The following is a 25,005-nucleotide window of genomic DNA, read 5'->3' as shown; positions in this document are numbered from 1 at the left end:
AGACCTAAACCCTATTGATCATCTGTGGGGCATCCTCAAATGGAAAGTGGAGGAGCGCAAGGTCTCCAACTAACATCCACCAGCTCTGTGATGTCATCATGGAGGAGTGGAAGAGGACTCCAGTGGCAACCTGTGAAGCTCTGGTGAACTCCATGCCCAAGAGGGTTAAGGTAGTGCTGGAAACATTCTTGTGATGGGTCGACTGCAAGTGTCAGCGGTCCTTGTGGTGCCCATGCTTCTTCCCCACATGGACTCTATCCGCTTACCAAAAGTTTGATAATTGTGATAATTAACTTCTCCAGGTTTGGAGTGATCCAGTGCCCGGTCATGTCCTCAAGACGGGCCCCAGGGTGTCACGGAAGGGGGAGGATCCTTAGTGCATTTTCACCAAAGAAACTGATATTTATTAAAACGAATGTGTACAAGGGAAGATTTTACAATCGCATGTAACAAACAGGCATGCCACCTGTCCCAGGTGCATGCGTGATGACATCAGTGCCAAAGCTCCGTCCCTTATGCGTTTCGTCCACATAGACTTCCTCAGGAGAATGGAGCATGCTGGATTGTTATATGCGATTGTGATATCCTTTGAGTGTACATATTTGTTTTCATGATATGATGATAATGCACTAGGGATCTTCTTTCTTTGGTGTTGTTTTGGGGCTTGTTTTGAGGATGTGACTGGACATTGGATTGTTCCACTATCTCACTCCTGGAGACAGAGGAATAAATAGTTGGCTGTTTTGAGGTGGTGTGAGAGGGTGGCCATTGAGTTTACCTCTAAGCCCTGTGGATTATCATTATTTATCATTAATTATCATTAATTTTTGAGGGTCTAACATTCCGATGGGCGGGTGGGGTTTGTGTGGGTGAGGGAGCATGGGCACTGTTGGTATTTCTGGGACTTGTGGTCCACGCATCACGGGATTCTGTGTGTCTTCACGTTTGTTCCTGAAGTGGGCTTCTCGCATATTTTGAGTTGCCACATTTATCGCTGTGTCATAAAGAAAAAAAAAAGGTAGTGCTGGAAACAAATATTGACACTTTGGGCCCAGTTTGGACATTTCCTCTTAGGGGTGTACTCACTTTTGTTGCCAGCGGTTTAGACATTAATGGCTGTGTATTGAGTTTTTTTGAGGGGACAGTAAATTTACACTGTTATACAAGCAGTACACGCACTTACATTTCATTGTATCAAAGTGTCATTTCTTCAGTGTTGGCACATGAAAAGATATAATAAAATATTTTCAAAAATGTGAGGGGTGTACTCACTTTTTTGAGATACCGTGTGTGTGTATATAATATATATATATATATATTGAACAAAATTATAAACGCAACACTTGTTTTTGCCCCCATTTTTCATGAGCTGAACTCAAAGATCTAAGACTTTTTCTATGTACACAGAAGGCCTATTTCTCTCAAATATTGTTCACAAATCTGTCTAAATCTGTGTTAGTGGGGACTTCTCCTTTGCCACGATAATCCATCCACCTCACAGGTGTGCCATATTGCGATACTGATTAGACGGGGGCGTGGCCTGAAGCTGCATGGGCTAAGACATGCTTTATAGAAGCTCCGTCGGCACTATCCTTAATCTCTTATCTTGCCTAATATCCTGCTCCAGAACTGGATTGTGCCCTGCCTCTGGTATCTGTGCCCCCGGTGGAGGTATGTCTCCCCCTAGAAAAACATCCGACGTGGCTGCAAAGTTGGACAAATTCCGCCATAAGGATAAAGACTCCATGGCAATCTCCGCTTGATTTCTGTAGAACGACTGCGGCGCCGTTGGACCTCGGCCGAAAAGTCCGGGAATGCAAGGACTTGAGTGTTGAAATGCGGTATGTTCCCCTTGTCACGAGACAGACGAAGAATGGCATCCCAGGTCCCTATAGTTGAGAAATTTAGCAATAAATACTCGTGCCGGGCCCCCAGGGGTGGCGGTTTAGAGGGCACTCGATGAGCTCTCTCCACAACGAAGGAGTGCGAGAAGGATTCCCGGCCGTAGGCTTTAACGAGCAGATCTTCCAGGAATGCGGCCGGGGCAGCGCCCTCGGGCAGGCCGACAAAGTGCAGGTTATTGTGGCGCATACTGTTCTCCAGGTCATCTTGCTTGAACTGGAGCTGGGCAATATGGCGCGCGGCCTAGTCCGAGGAGGCCTGCAAGGGAGGCACCGCATCCTCCACATGACCCAGGCGGCATCCGGTCTCCGAGACCCGGTCCCTCAGCTTCTGTAGGTCCTGGCGGATGAGGGACACGTCCGCCTTGACCTCCTCGATTTTAGAAGTCAAGGTCGCCTGGAAGGTGGAAATGGCCTCCAAGACCCTTGCGAGATCAGCAACGGGAGGTTCCGGATCAGCCAACGAGGTGCCGCCATCTTCAGCCATGGCAAAGGCATTTCAGAGAATTTGGCAGTACATCCAACCAGGCTCACAACCGCAGACCACGTGTAACCACACCAGCCCAGGACCTCCACATCCAGCATCTTCACCTCCAAGATCGTCTGAGGCCAGCCACCCGGACAGCTGCTGCAACAATCGGTTTGCATAACCAAAGAATTTCTGCACAAACTGTCAGAAACCATCTCAGGGAAGCTCATCTGCATGCTCGTCGTTCTCATTGGGGTCTCGACCTGACTGCAGTTCGTCGTCGTAACCGTCTTGAGTGGGCAAATGCTCACATTAGATGGCGTCTGGCACTGTGGAGAGGTGTTCTCTTCCCGGATGAATCCCGGTTTTCTTAGATCTTTGAGTTCAGCTCTTGAAAAATGGGGGCAAAAACAATTGTTGCGTTTATAACTTCGTTCAGTGTGTGTGTGTGTGTGTGTGTGTGTGTGTGTGTGTGTGTGTATATTATTTGCACGTACATGTGTAAAATACTGACCAACAATGAGGAGCTGGGAGAGGCCTCTGCAGACACACGGGCTGCTGCTCCCTCCATTATACAGAGCCCTGATTTGGCGGCTGCATTACAATCCTTGGATGAGGAGCAAATAGAGGATGGAACAGATCCTGGGAAGGGAGGGAAGCAGCCCACCCTAGGTAAAATCCTGAAAGCAGTAATAACTTGTACTGCCTCAGTTAAGCAGTTAAGTCTGTTAAAACACAGCTGGGAGGGCTGCAGGAGCAAGATTCCCTGCTGGGACAGGACTTTCAGAAAATTTGCGAATGCACTATGGCAGCAGAGAGCCGAATAAGTGACTTGGAAGACCAGCTGTCACCTTTAGTTGCCACATCTAGATCTACTAGCCACATGATGCACGCAGTTAATGATGGCACTGACAATCTTGAGAATCGGTTGAGGCGCAGCATTGTCCGCGTTGGTCTCCCCGAACACTCTGAAGGGAATAACCCTACCGATTTTTTGGAAAAATGGTTGAAGAATATATTTGGGTGCAATGCCTTTACACTCCTGTTTGCTGTGGAATGACCCCACCGCACTCCAAAGTAAGCCCTCCCAGGGAATTTGCCCAGACTTATCCTTGCCAGATTACTCCATTACAGTATAGAGACAGAGAAATTGTGCTGGGCTTAGCCAGACAGAGTTGCAACATCAAGTACAATGGGGTCCCTGTGTCCTTTTATCCGGATCTCTCGGTTGAAGGGCAGTGTAAACGCTCACAATTTGCGGAGGTTAAAAAACAACTGCAGAGGCTTTCACTCATCTTCAGTATGCAATGCTTTATCCTGCCCGCTTGCGGGTCACTGCCCGTGGCGGGGCTCATTTCTTTAACATAGCCGGAGAAGCTATGGAGTAGCTGGACATGAATGAGGCTTCCCTACATGGACGATGCCAGGAGGAAAATGAATGATTTTATGCTGTTAACCCTGCATTCTAGCTGCTATACTAAGGAGCACAGTTGTTGTTGTTCTCCTTGAGGATATCTGCACAGCCGGGAAGTTCACCTTCTTAAATATTTCTCTTTGCTATGTTGTTTGGGAGACTACAGTGAGTTGGTATCCTTAAACTGTCTTGCATATCTTGGCTGATGGACACTGTATCCAGGGGTTCCCTTGGAAGGGAACCTGTAGGCATGGATGAAATACCTTCACCAGTATTTTGGTTGCTAGGCTTGGCACCTTTTCGTGTTTTTGAGTTCTCCTGCCCTGTTAGTGGGATATGTACTTTTTTGCAATGTTTTTTTTTTGGTTTGCATTTACTTCAAGCTCTGTTCCAAAACTACTCCTGCTCATATGGCTCCAACCTAGTTGTTCCTATGGCTCGGATGATTCCCATACCTGCTCCATCCCCCTGGCCTCCTTGGGTTGAACTGTTAGAAACACTGGACTGCTTTATTAGACTCCTGCTGGGGAGGGCAGTGTGCTGCTGCCTCTCTGGCCACATTACATACTCAAGAGACCCATGTCAGAGGTCACATTAGTGTCATGGAAAATTCGGGGTCTTCACTGTCCCATAAAAAGGGCAATGATGAATGCCTCGCTTCGTAAATACCAGCCTGCTATATGCGGGCTGCAAGAGACTCCTCTTACTCCAAATACTCTCTCATGTGTCCGATATGCTTGGGTAGGCCATGTGTACCATTCTACTCACACCTCATATTCACGGGGGTGAGTGTGTTTATACACAGGGCCCTGGATTTTCAGGAGATTGCTGCTCAATTTGATGTTGAAGGCAGATATATTTTCATATATTGTAGACCGTATGCTTTGACATGTGTTATTGAAATGGTTTATATCCCTCCACTATTTTCTACTATTGTGCTGAGACTTTTTGTCTAAAAAACCTGACATCCTGCTCTTTATACTGGGGGACTTTAACAGTTGCCTGTTACAGATTGATAGGCATCCTCCTGTTGGTTCACCAACATCTAGCGGATCTCTGCTGGCTCGTTTTATTTAAGAGTTTGACTGGCAGGATTTGTGGAGGATTAGAAATCCCTTGACGTTGGCTTTTTCATGTTTTTCTAAAACTCACTTATCTTTGTTCAGGATAGATTTATGTTTGGGTAACACTGCTGCACATGACTGTCATTGATATCCGCTATGCACCCCGCAGTATATCTGACCATTCCCTGTTGACGGTCCAAGTGCAAACCAGGCCTTATACTACCCTAAAGTGGGAAAATTAATGCCTTCTGGCTTAACTTGTTCCCTTCCGTAGACTGTATAGAGTCCCAAAATTCATAGTGTGTTGTGGATAATTCCTCTGAGTCAGATGTCCTTCTTCGATGGGAACCTTTAAATGCTTTTTGTGTTGCCTACTTATCTCCGAGATCATGGCTAAAAAAAATTCTAACAGGGTGAATGCCATTTGTCTCAGCACGTGCAAAGGCTGGAAAAGGAAGTATGGTTGTCTGCACAGGATGAACTTGTATGTTTGGCATCTTCCTCTGCGGAGAAGAGAAGTTTCTTTAGGAAGCAGGCATGTTATGAAGAGGGGAGCAAACCGGCTTTCTGTTAGCCAAACTATGTAATGCCTTATCTGCAGCTCCACCTATAGCAGCCTTAAAGTCTCAAACGGACAGGCTTCCTAATACACCTGACCTGGTCATGACTGAGCTGGTGCGATTGTATTCTGATGTGTACCAGTCTTGTATACACTACACTGGCGACGAGTTGAATATATATCTTTCGACTCTTGAGCTGCCTAGTTTAACTGTGACACAGTGGGCACAATCGGACACTCCTATTGATTTGAAGAAGATACAAGAGGGCGGTGGGTTCGTTCTCGGCTTGTAAAGCACCAGGAAAAGATTGTATCTCTATTGAGGTTTATAAAAAATATTCAGGAAATATCCTGCCTCATCTCTTGCAAACATTTAATGCTGCATTGAAAACATTGCCTTCCTGTTTCTATGTTCAAGGCAATTATTGTTCTCCTACTTAAGCTGGGCTAGTCTCCCACGGATCCAGGTTCATACAGACCTATTTTCCTACTCCAGATATAAAGATTCTTGCAAAAGTTTTGACTTTACGCCTGAATAAGGCCATACTCGGCATCATACACCCTGACCAGACTGGCTTCATGCCTGGCAAGTCAACGACCATCAACCTGCTCTGGATAATATGCAGACCCCTTCTGAGAATAATGGGGCTCTGGCCCTAATGTCACTCGACGCTAATAAAGCTCGATTCGCGTTTAATGGCGTAATTTGTTGGTAGTACTGGAGTGCTTCAGATTTGGAGAGAGATTCATCTCCTGGGTGTGGCTTCTCTATCACACCCTGCAGGCCACTATTCAGATGGGCAGTGCAGTATACCCCTTTTTTTGCCTGGGCAAGGGCATCGGACAGGTGGTTCGGATTTGTGCCTCAGAAGACATAGTGGGCTTCCGGTATGGCATGCTGCATGAGAAACGTATGCTTTATGCAGACGACATGCTGGTGCTGCTGGGGGACAAAGATGCCTGAGAACAGCTATGGCTGTGATCGTGGACTTTGGTACCTATTCTGGCTTAACCATTAATTGGTCCAAGTCTGCATTGCTACCCTTAGAGGGCATAGTTCATCCCTCTCTGTACACATTCTGCCCCGTCCGGGTAGTTGAGTCATTTAAGTATTTAGGTGTGGTGATTTCGCTCAATTTAACCAGTTTCGGACCTCCTGCCGCAGTTATTTGTCCCTAACTTGATGTTAAGAACCGGGGTTAGGGCAGCAGATAGCTGCCCTAAGCCCGGTATTTTTTTTACTGGGCGGGCGATCCTCTTTCTCATAAAAGTGGTCCCAGGGGCAGATTTGCCGCATGATCACTTTTGTGGGTGGAGGGAGAGGTTCCCCTTCCGCTTCCAGGTCGTTTTCCCCTCTTACCGGAGCCGTTGGTAGCGGGGGAAAACGACCCGGTACTTTCCCCTCCTAGGCAGGAAGACAAGTGAGGGCAAGCTGGCCCCCACTTGTCTATGGCCTTGGAGGACCGAAATGACGTCATGCGTTGCTTCCTCCCAACGGCCTTAAAGAGCCCATTTTTTTCATGATGAAAAAAAAATGTGATTTTTTTTTTTTTGCTTTTTGACCCCAGATCTCACATTAAAGAGGACCTGTCCTGCCTATTTCTATTACTTTTTACTAAATTGAATTTGAAGTGCCCCATCCCTCAGTGCTTTGCTCGCAGAAACGACCGCATAAGCAAGTCGTGCCCACATATGTAAACGGTTCAAACCACACATGTGAGCTATCCCCGCGATCATTAGAGCGAGAGCAATAATTCTAGCTCTTGACCTCCTCTGTAACTCTAAGCTGGTAACCTGTAGAAATGTTTAAAACGCCGCCTATGGAGATTTGTAAGTACCAATGTTTGTCGCCATTCCACGAGCTTGTGCAATTTTGAAGCATGACACATTATAGAAAAAAATTGCGCTAACTTTACTGTTTAGTTTTTTTTAATGCAGTTAAATGGATTTTTTGCAACAAAAAAAAAAATTGCGTGTGAAAGACTGCTGTGACAAAAAATATTGCAACGGCCGCCATTTTATTCTCCAGAGTCTTTGCTAAAAAAATATGTGTAATGTTTGGGGGTTCTAAGTAATTTTCTAGCAAAAAATACTGATTTCTCTATCGTCCATTGACAGACGCAGCCTCCATCTTCATTAGCCATTGAGTTATGCTGCCCCCTGCAGGAGTAGTTCTAGGCAGGAAAATTTTAAATCTCCACGCCTACGGGGCTGTCCCCACAGGCATAACCTACACACCCTCTGCTCCAGCAACCAGTTTGTTTCTGCCTAGAGAAGGAGTAGGGCCTAGATTTCCTGCTGGGACTTCGGTCCCAGTTTTTTATTCTTTTCAGAATATTTTGTTTTTTGTTCTCTTTACTCTTGCTAGCTAGTGTTCAGGGGGATCCTCCTGGTGATCTGCAAGCAATGCTGGCTGGGGTTTTGCACTGGATAATCTAGATCCTTAAGGTCTCCCCACACTAGGCCTCGCCACAACGATGCCCCTTTCCGGATGGGGACGAGCCTGCTAGTGGATGTCTCGCTGGGACACGACGACCTGGAATGCCCTAAGTTGCAGCGTACCCCTCGGCTGACAGCACCCCCACTTCGGGTGGGAGGTGGTCTGCCCGGAACGGAGCCCACCCGGTCCATGGTATGGTTGGTAAATGTGACCCCCCTTGGTGGTCTTGGGGGAATGTGGGCCCTCTCCTGGGAATAATAGGACCTGGACTTCCTAAAAGATCCCTTCGTTCAAGACAAATGGGTTCGCAAACTGATTTGTTCTGGGTACAAGATTGAATTTTGGTCCCGGTCGGGGGACAGGTTTTTTCAATCAGATCTTCACCTATCTCCAGAGCGTTTGAAGGATCTCCAGGAGGCTGTGCAGGATCTCCTGGCTCAAGGAAGTGAAAGTGATTGTACCGGTTCCCCCGCAGGAACGCTCTCAAGGTTTCTATTCAAACCTGTTCACGGTGCCCAGAAAGGAGGGCATGGTGCGTCCAATCCTTAATCTCAAGGCTCTGAATCGCTTTGTGCGGGTGCAGAAATTTCGAATGGAATCCATCCATCGGGGATTTTCTGGTCTACATCGGTATCAAAGATGCGTATCTGCACGTCCCATATTCAAAGGACATCAGGGATTCCTCTGCTTTAGCGGTGGCAGAGGAGCACTTTCAGTTTGTGACATTATCCTTTTGGTCTTACCTCCGCTCCCAGAGTTTTTACCAAGGTCCTGGCCCCGGTGCTCACCTTGTTACGTCAGAGAGGATTTCAATTTTGGGATATCTGGGCGATCTCTTGTTGTGAGCAGACTCTCATTGGGATCTGTGGGGCAACATCTCAATTACAGTTCAAACCCTTCAGGAATTCGGGTGGACAATCAATTTCAGGAAATCTGTTCTGTTGCCATCCGTACTGGTCACTCATGATTGTCCACTGCATAGTAGCAATGGATGCTATGGAGCAATGGAGAACTAGTTTGCACTGCTTCCAGCGCATTTTTCCACTGTTCAACAGGCAAGTCTCCCACATCGGACTCCCACACATCCATGACCTTACAGGGGTAAAAAGATATTCAGTAGGGATGCAAAATAATTAGAAAAAAGACCCTTCTGTATTTCAACAGCCCAAAAATAGGTGTTGGGGAAAGAGAAAAGTCAGAGGGCAGATTTTGTGCCTGTACTGCGTCAGGAAGCAGTGCAAGCTAGTTCTCTTAATAATCAATTCCACAGAAGTGCAGCCATACAATGTAGTGGACAATCCTATATCTGCAAGTGATATAATCAAACATGAAAATAATACAAAATATTAAAACATTTCAAAATCATACAAAAAAGTCTATACATCTGTCCAAATAAATCTTCAAAGTGATTCAATTCAGGAAACCTTGTGATTGGGACGTGGCTATGCGGAGCTCGGTTGATGTGTTGATTATGGGAGTGTGGAAGGTGACTACACTGACATATGAAACCAGGGTGGAGGTGGTGAGACTGGGATGAGTTATTGCCTATCTGATACCTACCAATTTACATGCAATGTACAAGATGATTTTAAATGTGAGTGGTTTACTTGGATTTTAATAAATGTTTTAGGGGATTATTGCACTATTGGAAGCTTTTTGTTTTCTCTCACACACATGAGATGAGACCTGCTGATTGTGGAGGGATAATAGCAGGTGGATATTGGCCTAAAAGCCTATTTGCCTGTGCATGGGAGTGAAAGGCAATTCAATCTGGTGAATGCACTTTCATAGGGGAGATGGTCTATTTAATTGCACTGGTGGTGGATATAAAGTGTATAATTCCTGGCTCTAGTCGCATAGAGAGTTGACTGTTAATAACAAACTTTCTTGAATCATTCAATTTGAAGATTTATTTTTGATTTATACACCGTTATTTTGACAGTTGTCGGGACTTCTTTGTATGATTTTGAAATTTTTTAATATTTTGTGTTAATTTCACGTTTTGTTATATCACTTGTAGATATATGATTGTCCACTGCATAGTAGCAGTAGTTGTGCTACTGTGGAATTGATTATTGGTTGGTGCACAAATAATGAATCTAAAAAATTTTGTAACATTAAAATTGAAGTTGCAGCACTGAAATATGTAACACTATAGACGATTTTTGGAATCTTAAGCGCTGTGAAATAACACAAAATTTTCTAGTTCTCTTAATAATTCTCAGCATTTATCACAATAGTACCTTTTATTACAAGTTCATTATACCCTGGTGAAACTGTTTAAAAAGGGGCTTTTGTCAGAACCAGTTTGTCCAAAGTATAGCAGAGATCATGGGGATCTCATCCACATGCTGTGGAGATGTCCCAAGTTACACATATACTGGACATCTGTTCTTGCAACGGTTAATAGAGTATTCAAAACAGACATCCCTTTTGACCCCAGGCACTATGTGCTGGGATTTTTTGATGATATACTACTAGATGCCTTAATAAGAATGTTTTCAGGCACGTAAAATTATTCTCCTCCGCTGGAAAAGCACTTCCCATTCATCCCTTAAGCAATGGGTACTACTTTAAGATATGAAAAGGTTTTTTACCAGCTCCATGGATGCCCCGCTAAATTTTAGAGGGTTTGGAGAGGTTTGCTTAATGCACCAGGTTTGGCCCCAGTAGACCTGATTAAAGATAGGATATTGGGGTAGAATGCTGTTGGGTACTCAATGCTGGTTATTACTATCTGATTTGGAGTGTACAATATTAATGCTCTATTGACACGGTCATTTCTGTTTTCAGCCACTAGGTGGGGCTGTATGTTCACTTTAGTGAGTTCTATGCAGTTGGAAGCTGTAATTGACCAATTGTTTTCTATTGTTTTGTATATTACAACTTTGCATTCTTTTTGTGAGTGTTTATGGAGCATGCATGCTTGAATGTGTTCAAATAAAACTTTCTTCTAATTTAAAAAAAAAAAGGATTCAGTGAAAGCCTGGAAAACTTTTTTGTGTTATTCTTCTTTTAGTTCCTGATGCAGAGGTTTGAAATCGCCAAGTACTGCAGCTCAGATCAGATTGAGATATTCTCTAGCCTTCTACAGCGCTCCCTCTCTCTGAATATTGGAGCATCAAAAGGCAGCATTAACCGACATGTGGCAGCCATTGGTCCTAGATTCAAGTAAGTCCTCTTAGTTGTATTTAGTTTAAGAGAACACAATGACTGAAAATGGTTTTTAATTATGAAATTTGGCATATATATTTTTTGACCTTGCAAGTTTCCTGAAGCAATATCTCTCCATTTCAGGCTGTTGACTCTTGGGTTATCATTACTTCATGCAGATGTGGTCCCAAACGCCACCATCCGTAATGTTCTTAGAGAGAAAATCTATTCCACATCGTTTGATTACTTCAGGTATATATACATGTTTTTTTCTTTCTTTTACTTTTTCACATGACCATGCTTATGAAGACCGCTCAATTTAAAATGTGTTGTTTTACCAAATGTACTCAAAATAGTATTGTGTGTTCTATCCTTGGATAGTTCTGCGCCTAAATGCCCAACACAAACGGAGAAGCAGCTGAGAGAAGATATTAGTATCTTGATAAAGTTTTGGACAGCCATGTTTTCCGATAAGAAGTATCTTACTGCAAACCAGCTAGTTCCTCCAGGTAAAAAAAAAAACTGCTTCAAAAAAACCTTCTGTATGAGCTCCTTTCTGTTTAACATGCATTTTGCATTTGATCCGGATGCAGTAGATAAACCATGAATTTTCCGCAACTAGTTATTGCAAAAATGGCACTCGTGGGCAATCGGAGCATCACAACGCCAAATAACAAGATGCAGAACCAAATAACAAAATGGGATTTTTACAGTGCTTAACACCTTAGGAATGGACACACACACACAGCAAGTTTTTCTTTAAAAATCATGTTTATTTCATACAAAAGATAAGACACCAAACACACACGCAGGCTTCAGCACAATCTGAATAATAACTGCAATATGAATTACAGGGTCATCTTCATACTGAGTTAGATTACAATAGTATAATGCTCAAAGACAATAGCTGAATAGCTATATAATCTCTACACGTTTCGCTTAATGAGCTTCATCAGAGACCCCTTGTTGTGAACTGGTATTGAATGTACAAAAGAATTGGCCTGTGGACAGCAGAAGGGAGGGACTATAGGGTCAGGCAAATCCAGTCTGCAGCACACCTTCGGAGGCATATGCGAAGTAAGAAGCCGCTCAAAACGAGCTCAGTGTGCCCCTTGAGGGTGGCTTCACTACACTTGACTTGCACACAACGCCGTGGCTCCAGCCTACTCATACCCCACATACTCTCCGGCTGCACCCATTGATCGGCCCTACTCTCTGTACTTTTCAAACGACGTGCAAAACACGGGCGATTTCCCAGCTCCAGGGTCCAATGACCCTGCTCAAACTACCCTGACTTTCCTCCCGATATGCACCGTCACTACCTACTTAACCATTGGCCTCACGAACAATTGCGCATCCATCATGTTAGTGATGGGGCCGAGATCTTCTCGGCCTCCTCTATTGCAAAGAAGACGAAGAGCCTTGGTCCTTTCTGCTTCTCAGTCACTATGTTAAAGCCTTCCTTCGTAAGTTTCCCTGCAGGGACCCCCCTACAACGTTTGATGGGCTTTGTCAGCAGGAGGGCCCCCTTCATAAGCTCATCTCGATCACACATTCCCTTCTGTTTGAACATTCGGGTCAGCTCATGCATAATCGTTGCGAAGCATGGGAAAGGGAGCTGGTATGTTCGTTCTCGGAGGACGAATGGGAGCAAATTTTTATAAAAAAACCACAAGTGTTCACGGAATGTGACGACCCAAGAAAACGGGTACAAAATTGTCTCCAGGTGGTACCGTACTCCGACGCTTCTACATAAATTTGCACCCTCCATACCCTCCACCTGTTGGAGATTTCTTTCGGACACTGGGTTCCTTCTCCATATCCTGTGGTCTTGTCCACGTTTGGCCACATTCTGGAAGGAGGTTCATAGGATTACCAAGCAAGTGACTACGTACAGCCTGGACTTCTCACCTGCTCAGTTTCTTTTGCACCATTCCTCCACTTCACATGCTTCCTATACGAAATCACTCACGGTCCATATGATCAATGCTGCTCGGCAATGCATCCCTGTCTTATGGAATTCCACACAAGCACCCACGATTAAACATTGGCTGCGCCGGGTGGCCGCAATTGCGGACATGGAAGAGCTTATCCATGTCGCCAATGACACCCCCGCTAAATATCATAAGAAATGGGTGTGCTGGACTCACTTCATGACCACAGCGGAATTTTCTACTCTCAACTCTTAGCGGGGCTGGGATTTTTTGGTACTCCTTCGCTCTTACTCTCGAGAGGGTGTCTGGCTTGTTTTGGCCTTCAGAATCGTGGCCTCTGTGTCCATTTTCGCCAGCTGATGTAGACTTAAGTTCTGCTTTTTATTTTTTTTTTTATCTTCTTTTCTTTTCCCTCCCTCTACTCCCACTTCCCCCCCTGTTACCTGTTAGCTTTGTCTCTAGAAAATATTGTACTTCCTTAACTTTAAGTGGTTAATGCATAACATTTTTTTTCTTCTATAGATAATCAAGATCCTTCAGTACATAGCTTGTCTGTGATTGTGGATGTCACTCGCAGCAATTTAGATGTAACAGTGGGTTCTCGACAGCAGACCACACAAGGATGGATCAACACATACCCATTATCCAGTGGCATGTCTACCATCTCTAAAAAGTCAGGTTTGTGAACCCTGCCCATTGCAACTTTTTAATGTGTGTGTGTGTGTGTGTATATATATATATCACTGTGACACTGTGCCATGCTTTGCAAACAGAATAAACCTTCTGTTAGTCAGTGCATTTATACCTCAGATTGTAAGGTAAGACTCTACTCTTCACAGGGCTGACAAAGAAAACAAACAGGGGGACACAACTTCACAAATATTACATGAAAAGGAGGACTCTTCTCTTATCTCTGTTGGTATGTGACTTTTGTGTATTTTGACCATATAAAATCTATATGTGTGTATGTGTTTCTGGTGAATGTCTATGCATCTCATTATGTGATTAGTATCTCAGCAAGGGTCCACCACATGCCTTCCTTTAGGCCTTTACTATGTTAGAGATTTTGATTGGAATTAATGCTTTTTCCCTGCGACTAATTGTTGAATTTGTAACAAAGCAAACATTACGTGCTACAAGGGTCACAGGGATCTACACTAATCACAAACCCTTGAAGCATTGAGCAATCTACAATTATCTCTTGTTTTTTCCAAACTCAATCTCTTATGTGGCCTAACATTTACTCGAAATGTTGTAATAGCTGTTCTAAACGGTTTCTTGTTTGTTCTTTTCTAGGCTACAGAGATTGACCGTCTAACCACCTGGTACAACCCTCTCTCTTCTCCCGAGTTAGAGCTTGATCAGACAGGAGAAAACAGTGTGGCAAACTGGAGATCAAAGTACATCAGCCTGAGTGAGAAGCAATGGAAAGACAATGTAAACTTAGCCTGGAGCATTTCCCCTCACTTGGCAGTCCAGTTACCAGCAAGGTGAATATAACTTATTTGACTGTACAGGTGTAAATTTACCTAGTGTGAGGGGGGGGGGGGCTCAGATGGTAATGGCAGCAGTAAACCATGCACGAGACAGGGACACCCAGGATTAGTCCAAGTAGGGTCTGTCCTTCACTTCTTTACAACAAAAATAGCATCAGTGCAGTGCTTTGTACAGCAAGACCATAGCATCAATTAAAACCGAAAAACTGCTCGTCAGAGCCATTAACTAGACTCAAGTCCATTCCTGACTAACAGAGTGTCCAGTAATGGTTTCCCAAAAATAAACAGGCAACTCTGGTACCTTTTAGTATTCTGTCAGCAGTCAGCTTTTCCACCCAGCAGCAGGCTCCCACAGCAGAAAAAGTGAAAGAAAGCGAGCCTTTAGTATCAGTTAGCTCAGATATAAAAAGGCCTGTAGTCAGTTGACTAATGAGGTCTGACTAACTGGTAAGATGTGGACCTGAGACAGGGATGCTTTATCACACCCAAAGTACTACAGAGCTTGTAGGCTCCAGGACACAGACTAGAATTTTTTAAGATCTGAGAAAACAAAGTTTTTTTTCTCTAAAGCAGACAGACACCCCAGACCCTTTCACCATGTGTGGGTGGGAAACCTTGATGAAATGTATGCAACAGGCATCACTAAATGGTGGACCGCTGCCCCGGATCTGGACCGAGTTACTGTCCCACCCCAGACCACCATGGTCCTACTATCTAGGAGCCACTTCTTTCCCCCAGCATCCCCCGCTGTCCTTCTCACAGCAGAGTGGGAGCCAGGACAGCTCTGGATGGAGGGCGGGTGTGGGAGCTGTGAAAGGGGGCAGAGGGGGTGCTGTGGGAGGGGGGGTGGGAAAAGAGACAGAGGACACCACTGTGGGGGGGGGTAATCTGAAAGGAGGCAGAGGACACTGCCGTGGAGGGGGGGGGGGGTGAGTGATGTAAAGAGGGCAGAGGACACCGCTGTTGGATGATGTGAAGGGGTAGGGGAAACTGTGACGTGAAATGGGGAGATTCAGCCTGTTTGTCTGAGACTGAAAGTGATGGGAAATCTAATTTTTCCAGTTGCCACAAAACCAAGAGTAGAAAGTCCAATAGGGACTTTTGCTCTGGTAACCACTGTTTCTTTCCCTTACTTTGAAGTGATATCCTTCCACTGTCCATTGTGTCTAAAGCCCAAGACATTTCAGTGAAATATCCCCTATAAAGGATCAAGTGACAACAAAAAACTGAGCATGGTCTTACTTATTCTGTAGTCTGTCAAATAAAATATGTTTGCCTTAGATATACTAGCTATATTCAATAAACAAATTTGATGAGATATACTAGCTATAGACCCCGGTTTGCTGCCTAGACTGTCCAAAGAATGATCCCTCTCTTAGAATTAATTACCAAGGAATGTAATTGTTTATAACCTACAAGTGATGGTTTATATATTTCCTTGTTAGTGACATTACCACTCCAAAAACCTATTTGCAGATTTAAAAACACTGAAGCCATTGGAGGAGAAGTGACTCGCCTAGTGAGACTGGATCCAGGTGCGGTCAATGACATCCCTGAGGCTATAAAAGTAAGTGTTTTGGTGTTCTATTATGAAATCGTGTTTTCTCTGTCGCTCATTGACAGACGCAGTCTTCTTGATTAATATCAAATAGGGTTATGCTGCCCTCTACAGGAGTAGGACTAGGCAGAAAGGAAAACGTTCTGGCCACACCTTAGGGGCAGTCCCAGAGGGTATATTCTCTCTCTCTCTGCTCCAGGAATTCAGTTTTTTTCTGTCTAGTTAGGAGTAAGGACTTAAGTTCCTTGCTGGGATCTTTGGTCCTGGCAAGATTTTTTAGAAACTTTTTTAGGCAGCTTTTTTCTCCAGTTGTTCCTGTGAGATCTTCAAGCAAGTATGCTGAAACTGGGCGACGGGCTGGATGCTGAGATCCATTGGTCACCCCAGTCAGCCTGCGAGCGCGTGCAGGCCCTAGCTCTGCGCTGGGTCGGCCGCGACATAGTCCCACTGGACAGGGACTGACCCTGCGAGTTAAATGTCTCGCCTGGACGCCAACGACCAGTTGGTAACTGAGTCACGGCGTCCGTATTGGTCGAGAGGGGTTCTGTCAGGAGTTGGCGCCCGCCTGGTTCCGGTATGTTGAGTAAAATGTTCCCCCTCTCTCCCTACGGGTGTGTTGGTGGACGCGGGCCCCTCCCTGGGATGGTCACTATCCTATAACAGGTGTTACAAATCCCCCATTTGATTGTGATTTTGTGCATAAGAAACCAGGAGGCTTGGTTTGGGAGCTGACTATCTAAGGTCACTGTATGAGGGTGCACTGTTTAAGGACCATGACTGAAGTCAGTGGCTGGCATTACTGTGAATGATGGCCATGTATGGGGCATAGATCCTACCTGATCATAAGGCTGCAATACAGGCCGATGCCTGGGCCTAGATTACCGCCATCCGCAGGCCGCCATCCGTCCGCAGGTCGCCATCCTCCCACACCTCCCGCAGGCCGCGCAGGCCGATACCATCCTCCGCAGGCCGCCATTTTGGCGTAGCCTCGTGTCTCCTGCATGGGGGCGGCCATTTTGAAAACACCCAGCTACCTCGAGGAGGTGCATGGCAGCGCCGAGAGGCGTGTAAAGGGGCGGAGCCGCCTCCTTTACCCGGGAAAAGTGCTAAAAGACTTCCTGTCTGTAACAAGACAGCGCTGAGAGCAGGTGGATAAAACTTCTGTGCATCAGGTGGTGAGCCTTGGGGTCTCTCTCTCTCTCTCTGTGGGGTCCGGAACAGGTACACTGAGGGGCGCTGTTGCGCTGGGGGATTACAACGAAAAAAAAAAAAAAAAAAAGTTTTTTCTTTGCAATTATTTTTTTGTTTGCTGGCAAGTGTCTTGTATAATCATGGACCCTGCCACACATGTATCCCCACCTGATCCCCTTGAGGTGGCCGCAGGGCCCTCCAGTACCCCACTTGTAATTGATGCATTATCTACAGTTTTGGAGTCTTTGGTATCCCGGGTGGAGGTGGCCTGTCAGGGACGGGGGTCAAGAAAGCGACCCCCGCCTACCCCTATTTCATCTGATACTTCAGATTCGGATTCTGAGCTGGTCACTGCAGCTGCAGGTCCCTCCTCTGGGGCTGTGGTCTCAGGTAATGTCTCCTCATACAGTGAGGAGGACGTTTCTGCCTCCGCCATAGCGCAAGAAGAAGTGTTGGTGGACGCACTAGTTGTGGCTGTCCAGGAAACCTTAAGATTGGAGGTTACACCGGCAGAGGTAACCGAGACGGAAATTCCCTTTGGTACTAGTAAGCCTACCAAGATGGTGAAGGTTTTTCCCTTACCCAAATGCTTTGGTAATAAGATTAAGGAGGAATGGGATCATCCCAAACGCACTCTTGCTATTTCCAAACGCATTGCTAGGCGCTATCCGTTCGAGGAATCCCTCATTAAAAAATGGACGGTACCACCAGTGGTGGACCCACCGATTTCCAGATTAAATAAAGCCACTGTTATCCCGTTGGAGGACGCTCCGTCCTTTAAGGATCCGGTGGATCGGAAGGTGGAAGCCGAATCCCGCTCTGTTTTTTCCCTGATAGGATCAGCCTTTAGGCCAGTGGTGGCCATTGGTTTAGTTTCACAAACATTGACAGAATGGGCCAAGTTGTTACGCCGTGACTTAAAGGGGAGAGGTATCCCCCCGGCAGCATCCGATTTGATGGAGCAGATCATACAGGGACTACAGTTCACCTGTAACGCCGCTTTGGACGCAACTCCCTTGTTAGGGCATGCGTCGATGTCAGCAGTAGTCCTCAGACGCGTGTTGTGGTTAAAGTGCTGGTCGGCGGATCAAGGTTCCAAGAAAGCCTTGGCTAATCTCCCTTTTCAGGGGGATCGCCTGTTTGGGGCCACCCTAGATGAGATTATAAAGGATCTCACTGGGGGTAAAAGCGCTTTTTTGCCACAGACTGCTAAGGGTAAAGGACCTCGTAACAGACGAGGACCTTCCTTTTCCGCTCATAAAAGGTTTGTTCGCTCCGCTGGGGCGAGCGAGAAGGGCAAAGCTCCTTCAGGGGGTTTTAAAGGACGCTGGTCGGGGAAACAAAAGTCCGGCTCAGCCAAACCTGAAGATAAAACAAATACAGCCTGAAGGTACGCCCCCACCCATCTCTGGGGTGGGGGGACGTCTTCACCGGTTTCCAGATCCATGACTTTCCTGAATCCCGGACAAAGGAGTTCAGGAGGTCGTAAGGTCGGGATTCAAGATCGAGTTTCGATCCCTTCTACCTGTGCGATTCTTCCCTTCCAACATTTGTATGCTACAGGGAGCGGTAGTTCCCGTTCCTTGAGCAGAACGTTTTCTTCACTTTTTTTAAAGATCAGTTCCAGTTCCCTCCAGGAGAATTCTTCTAAGGGAGATTCTTTTCTAAGGGAATCGGGATCCCGATTCCCTGGACAATCGGATCCGGTTGAGCGAGCGGACCAGGGAGTCTCTGGTCTGGTGGCTTCGGTCTCCAATGCTCACCCAGGGGAAGTCACTCCTTCCGATAGTATCCAGGTTTCCGATAAATGTGTGGGAACTGAGAATGATCAGACTGTGTCTGATTTACTGGACCGAGCAGCTCCAGGGCAGCCCGGTTCGGATCCAGTTGGACAATGCCACGGCTGTGGCTTAGGTCAATCACCTAGAGGATTGGCAGGCAGATTATCTCATCCATCAGACTCTGGATTAAGGGGTAGGGTCCCTTCATCCAGGGGTATTTCACCAGCTGTGCCTTCATTGGGGCACCCTGGAGGTGGATCTGTTGGCATCTCGGCTCAACAGGAAGGTGCGGAGGTTTGTAGCCCGCGCCCGCGATCCTCTAGTGGATGCAAAAGGCTCGCTGATCGCCCTGTTGGGGCAGTATCAGCTACGGTATGCTTTCCATCCTCTCAAGTTTCTGCGGGAACTTCCTCGCAGAATAGAGGTGGAGGGAATTCCAGTTATCCTGGTGACTCCGGACGGACCTCGTCGAGCCTGGGACGTCGACTTGGTGAGGCTAGTCGCGGACGCTCCTTGGAGACTTCTTCTCAAGGAGGATCTGCTGTCTCACGGACGGATCTTCCATCTTGCTTTACAATAGCTTGCTTCAATGGCCTGGCCATTGAGACTCAGGTACTGAAGGACAAGGGCTTGTCAGCTTCAGTTATTCCTACTCTAATTAAAGCAAGGAAAGCGACTTCCAGCAAAGTCTATTATCGCACATGGAGGTCTTATATTGCGTGGTGTGAATCTCTTGGATTTCCCCCACGTACCTATTCGGTGACCCGAATCTTGGCCTTTCTGCAACAGGGAGTTGAGCAGAAATTGTCCTTGAGCACTATCAAGGGTCAGGTTTCAGCATTAGCAATCTTCTTTCAGAAACCTTTGGCCACTCATTCCTTGGTGAGGAATTTCATCCAGGGGGTGCGACACCTGGCTCCACCAGTGCGCGCACCCTTACCACCCTGGGATCTTAATTTAGTGTTGTCGGTTCTTCAGAAACCTCCCTTTGAAGATATTAGGGAGATTCCCTTGCTTACGTTATCCCAGAAGGTGGCCTTCTTGGTGGCTATCACTTCTGCACGCAGGGTGTCAGAACTGGTCGCATTATCTTGTCGTTCCCCATATCTGGTGGTTCATAGGGATAAGGTGGTTCTTCGTCCGAATCCATCCTTTCTTCCTAAAGTGGTTTCAGAGTTTCATCTGAATGAGGACATTGTATTGCCTTCCCTATGTCCTAAGCCCAGTCATCCTCGGGAGTTTGCGTTACATTCCTTGGATGTGGTTCGGGCAATCAGGGAAAACTACGGACTCGTTTCGTGAAACGGATTCACTTTTTGTGATCATGGATGGCCCCAAAAAGGGGTTGCCTGCATCTGCCGCAACTATCTCCAAATGGATCAGACAGACGGTGGTACAGGCTTATTCTATTAAGGGTCGGAACCCACCGTTCCCTGTTAAGGCGCACTCCACACGGGCGCCTAGTGCTTCCTAGGCCTTCCGCCATCAGGCGTCAGTGGTCCAGGTTTGCAAGGCGGCTACCTGGTCGTCGGTTCATACCTTTACAAAATTTTATAAAGTTGATGTGATGGCATCGTCGGATGCCTCTTTTGGCCGCAAGGTTTTGCAGGCCGCAATTTGAGGAGACCGTTGGTCTACCTCAAGGTTTTTTTTCAGTTGGATTTTCAGTTGAGTCTCATCCTTTGGTTTGATGAGCCTTTAAGACTTTTAGTCGGCACCGGTTGGGCCTTCTGGATTTAAAATTTGATTTCTGTTATCCCACCCCTCATTTGTGGCACTGCTTTGGGACGTCCCTATTTGATATTAATCAAGAAGACTGCGTCTGTCAATGAGCGACAGAGAAAAATGGATTTTTGTAAAATCTTACCGTAAAATCCTTTTCTCTTAAGCTCATTGACAGACGCAGTACCGGCCCTCTGTTTTTAAGTTGGGTTGGGTTAAATTCTCTAACACTGCTTTGTGACATAACTGACTTCCTGGAGCAGAGAGAGAGAGAGAGAGAGGATATACCCTCTGGGACTGCCCCTAAGGTGTGGCCAGAACGTTTTCCTTTCTGCCTAGTCCTACTCCTGTAGAGGGCAGCATAACCCTATTTGATATTAATCAAGAAGACTGCGTCTGTCAATGAGCTTAAGAGAAAAGGATTTTACGGTAAGATTTTACAAAAATCCATTTTTATAAACATTCTTAATAATGAATTTAATTTAATGGTTTTACAGCAAATTATCATTCTTTTTCTCTTGCAGTATTTGGTAACTTGGCATACGATCGATGCCGATGCCCCTGAACTCAGCCACATTCTGTGCTGGGCACCAACTGATCCACCCACCGGACTTTCTTACTTCTCTAGCATGTATCCTCCACATCCACTAACTGCACAGTATGGAGTCAAAGTTCTACGATCATTCCCTCCGGTATTGTATTTGTACACTTTTTTTTTTTTTACTTTGTTTTAAGGCTCAGTACAGTTGCAAAGTGCAAATATTTTCTTAAAGTCAGAAAATGAAGTCCTACTAGATCACTTCAGGCTGGCCCCTTTTGCAGGTATAGCTACAGTACATCTGGAAAGTATTCACAGCACTTCACTTTTTCCACATTTTGTTATGTTACAGCCTTTAAATGTATTGAATTCAATATTTTCTCCAAAATTCTACAAACAATACCCCATATTGACAATGTGAAAGAAGTTTGCAAATTTATTTAAAATAAAAAAACAAAAAAAAATTACATGTACATAAGTATTCATAGCCCTTGCTCAATACTATGTTGAAGCACCTTTGGCACCAATTACAGCCCTGAAGTCTTTTTGAGTATGATGCTACATGGCAGTTTCTCCCATTCTTCTTTGTAGGACCTCTCAAGCTCCATCAGGTTGGATGGGGAGTGTCGGTGCACAGCCATTTTCAGATCTCTCCAGAGATGTTTAATCGGGTTCAAGTCTGGATTCTGGCTGGGCCACTTAAGGACATTCATATAGTTGTCCCATAGCTACTCCTTTGTTCTCTTGGTTGTGTGCTTAGGGTCGCTGTCCTGTTGGAAGATGAACCCAGTCTGAGGTCAAGAGCGGTCTGGAGCAGATTTTCATCAAGGATGTCTCTGTACATTGCTGCATTAATTTTTTCCTCAATCCTGACTTTTCTGCTAATTCCTGCCACTGAAAAACATCACCACAGCATGATGCTGCCACTACCATGCTTTACTGTATGGATGGTATTAATTAGGTGATGAGCGGTGCCTGGTTTCCTCCAGACATGATGCTTGCCAATCAGGCCGAAGAGATCAATCTTTGTTTCATCAGATCAGAGAATTTTGTTTCTCATGGTCTGAGAGTCCTTGAGGTGCCTTTTGGCTAACACCAGGTGGGCTGTCGTGCCTTTTGCTTAGAAGTGGCTTGCCTCTGGCCACTCTACCATACAGGTCTGAGTGCTGCAGAGATGGATTGTTCTTCTAGAAGGTTCTCCTCCCTCCACAGAGAAATGCTGGAGCTCAGTCAGAGTGACCATCGGGTTCTTTGACACCTCCCTGACTAAGGCCCTTCTCCCCTGATCGCTCAGTTTGGCTGGTTGGTTCCAAACTTCCTCCATTTGCAGATGATGAGGGCCACCTTGCTCATTGAGGCCTTCAATGCTGCAGAAATGTTTATGTACCCTTCCCCAGATCTGTGCCTCGATACATTGCTGTCTCGGAGGTCTACAGACATTTCCTTGGACTTCATGGCTTGGTTTGTGCTCTGACGTGCACTGTTAACTGTGTGACCTTATATAGATAGGTGGGTGCCTTTTCAAATCATGTCCAATCTACTGAATTTACCTCAGGTGGACTCCAGTCAAGTTGTAGAAACATCTTCAGGATGATCAGTAAAAACAGGCTGAACCTCAGCTCAATTTTGAGTGTCATGGCAAAGGCTGTGAATACTTATGTACATGTGATTTTTTTCATTTTTTTTATTTTTAATACATTTTCAAAGATTTCAAACCAACTTGTTTCACTTTGTCAATATGGGGTATTGTTTGAAGAATTTTTAGGAAAAAAATGAATGTAATCATTTTGGAATAAGGCTGTAGCATAACAAAATGTGGAAAAAGTGAAGTGCTGTGAATACTTTCCAGATGCACTGTATGTTAAACATTAAAAATAAGTGTCTACGCTGTTTAAAATCCAGTAATACAGTGTTTCACCCTGTTCTGCACATGGTCTGTTGCTCTCCATTTTTAGGCATTGCCGAGTTTGTAGAGGCCGATCTGCTGACAGCCTTAAAGGAGAATTAAACCCTCCTATCCCTTATAGCCAAGGAAGTTGCTTATTTTTAAACTGCAACTGCCATGGTGCTGCACATGTGATCAGTTATGACATAGCCCCACTGGACGGGGACTGGCCTGCGACTTAAACGCCTTGCGAGGTCGCATAAGACCAGGTCTCGGTCCGAGTCGCAGTTTTCCTCCTGGCTGATAGCCCCCCATTTAGATGGCGAGGGGTTCTATCTGGAGCAGTGCCCGCCTGGTTCCTGGTATGGTGAGTAGCTGGTCACCCCTCTCCCCCTGGAGGGTTTTCGTATGGACGTGGGCCCTTCTTGAGAAGGTCAGACCCCCGGTTTCACCTCCTTCCTGTCTGGCACCCCCCTTTTCATCTGTCCCCCCCCCCTCCTCCACTGATGCTTGGGCTGTTTGTGTAGTCTGGTCCACCTCCTGGGGTGGGGGCAGTGCGCTATGCTGACAATAGGGGCCAGGGGGTGCGCTGTTGGCGACCAGAGGTTAGGTTGTGCGAAGGGGAGTTGTAGCTCGTGGGGGCTCGTGCCAGGGCCCCCCGTCCTGTCTGGGCCTGTCCTTGTGGCCTTGGGAACCCTCCTGGGTCGCTGGGAGCCTCGTGGTGCCACCATTTTGCTGTAGCCTGTGTGTTTCTACACACGGCGGCAATGTTTATGTCTTGCGGCCATTTTGCAGTAGTTTGCCATTGAAAATAGCGGCAGCCATGACAGTGGAGGCCTGTGGGCGGCGTTTTCGGTGGTGGAAGCCTCTCCTCAACCCCTGGTGCTGACTCCTGGATCGTTTCAATTCCTGATCACTGCACGTGGAGTGCAGATTATCCTGGTGGCTGAAGGTGCCTGTCTCTGCTGGGTGGTGAGTCTAGTAGGGTTCTCTCCCTCTTTGCTGAAGATCCCTTGCTGCTTCTGCCTGGTGACCAGGTGGTGCTGCAAGTGTGGTGTGGGTTGTCCCTTTGTAGTGTTTTGGAGTTTTTGGAGCACATTTCCCCACTTGATCCCCTCTTTGAGGTTGCGATGCCCTCCGGGTCCCAACCATCCAACAGCGGTCCTGGAGTCCTTTGTGTCCCAGTGGAGGTGGCTTTCGGGCGGCGGCCTAGCAAAAAGCAACCCCCCCCCCCCCCCTCCGCCTTCCCCTTCCTCATCTGTCTCATCAGATCCTGAATCTAAATCGGCCACCGCGGTCACTCAGAGTCCTCAGATAGTGAGCAAGATTCCTCCACATCTGCAACTGCGCACAAAAAGGCGCTGGTGGAAGCACTGATTGTATCTGTGCATGAGACCTTGAAGATGGAGGACGCAGCTAAAGCTGCGACGGAGGCGCAGGTTCCCTTTGGCACTCACAAGCCATCCAGAGAGGCAAAGGTGTTTCCTTTCCCTGCCGATTTAGATAGAATTGTCGCTAAAGAGTGGGGATGACAAAGCGTCCCCTTGGGGTCCCGTAGCGATTTACTAGGCATTACCCCTAGTTTTTCGTCCCTCAGGGTTGACTGACAAGGGCTCGGAGCCTTTCAGGACCTCCTCTGGAGGAATCAAATGAACCTGGTCTGGCAAGCCGAGAGCGGGCTTCTCCAGACCCACAGACAGGGCTCCTTCAGAATGAAGGTACGCCCTCCCCTGTATCGGGTGTGGGGGGACATCTTCGCTGTTTTCTGGACATGTGGACTTCCCTGGTACAAGACAAGTGGGTATACGTAGTAATTTGGTCCGGCTACAAGATCAATTTTCGCTTTTGTCCCCCAGGAAGGTTCTTTCCTTCCAACTTGCACCTGTCTCCAGCAGTGTTA

General features: G+C 46.3%; 1 protein-coding gene across 2 annotated transcripts in view; it reads left to right on the top strand.

Annotated features, from left to right (window-relative positions):
* Positions 1 to 25,005, top strand: part of PI4KA (phosphatidylinositol 4-kinase alpha) — a 293,423-nt gene that overhangs the window by 198,467 nt on the left and 69,951 nt on the right. For both annotated transcript variants that reach the window (XM_082244087.1, XM_082244086.1), the window contains 8 exons: positions 10,867 to 11,018; positions 11,145 to 11,252; positions 11,382 to 11,509; positions 13,457 to 13,612; positions 13,774 to 13,853; positions 14,231 to 14,424; positions 15,907 to 15,997; positions 21,207 to 21,374. In XM_082244087.1, coding sequence (XP_082100213.1) covers positions 10,867 to 11,018; positions 11,145 to 11,252; positions 11,382 to 11,509; positions 13,457 to 13,612; positions 13,774 to 13,853; positions 14,231 to 14,424; positions 15,907 to 15,997; positions 21,207 to 21,374 — 1,077 coding nt within the window. The remainder of the gene's footprint in view (positions 1 to 10,866; positions 11,019 to 11,144; positions 11,253 to 11,381; positions 11,510 to 13,456; positions 13,613 to 13,773; positions 13,854 to 14,230; positions 14,425 to 15,906; positions 15,998 to 21,206; positions 21,375 to 25,005) is intronic.

This window comes from Pelophylax lessonae (genome assembly GCF_965119305.1).
Source record: "Pelophylax lessonae genome assembly, chromosome: 1".
Classification (NCBI taxonomy): domain Eukaryota; kingdom Metazoa; phylum Chordata; class Amphibia; order Anura; family Ranidae; genus Pelophylax; species Pelophylax lessonae.
The sequence above is the reverse complement of the archived record's forward strand: the minus strand, read 5'-3'. Positions and strand labels throughout refer to the sequence as shown.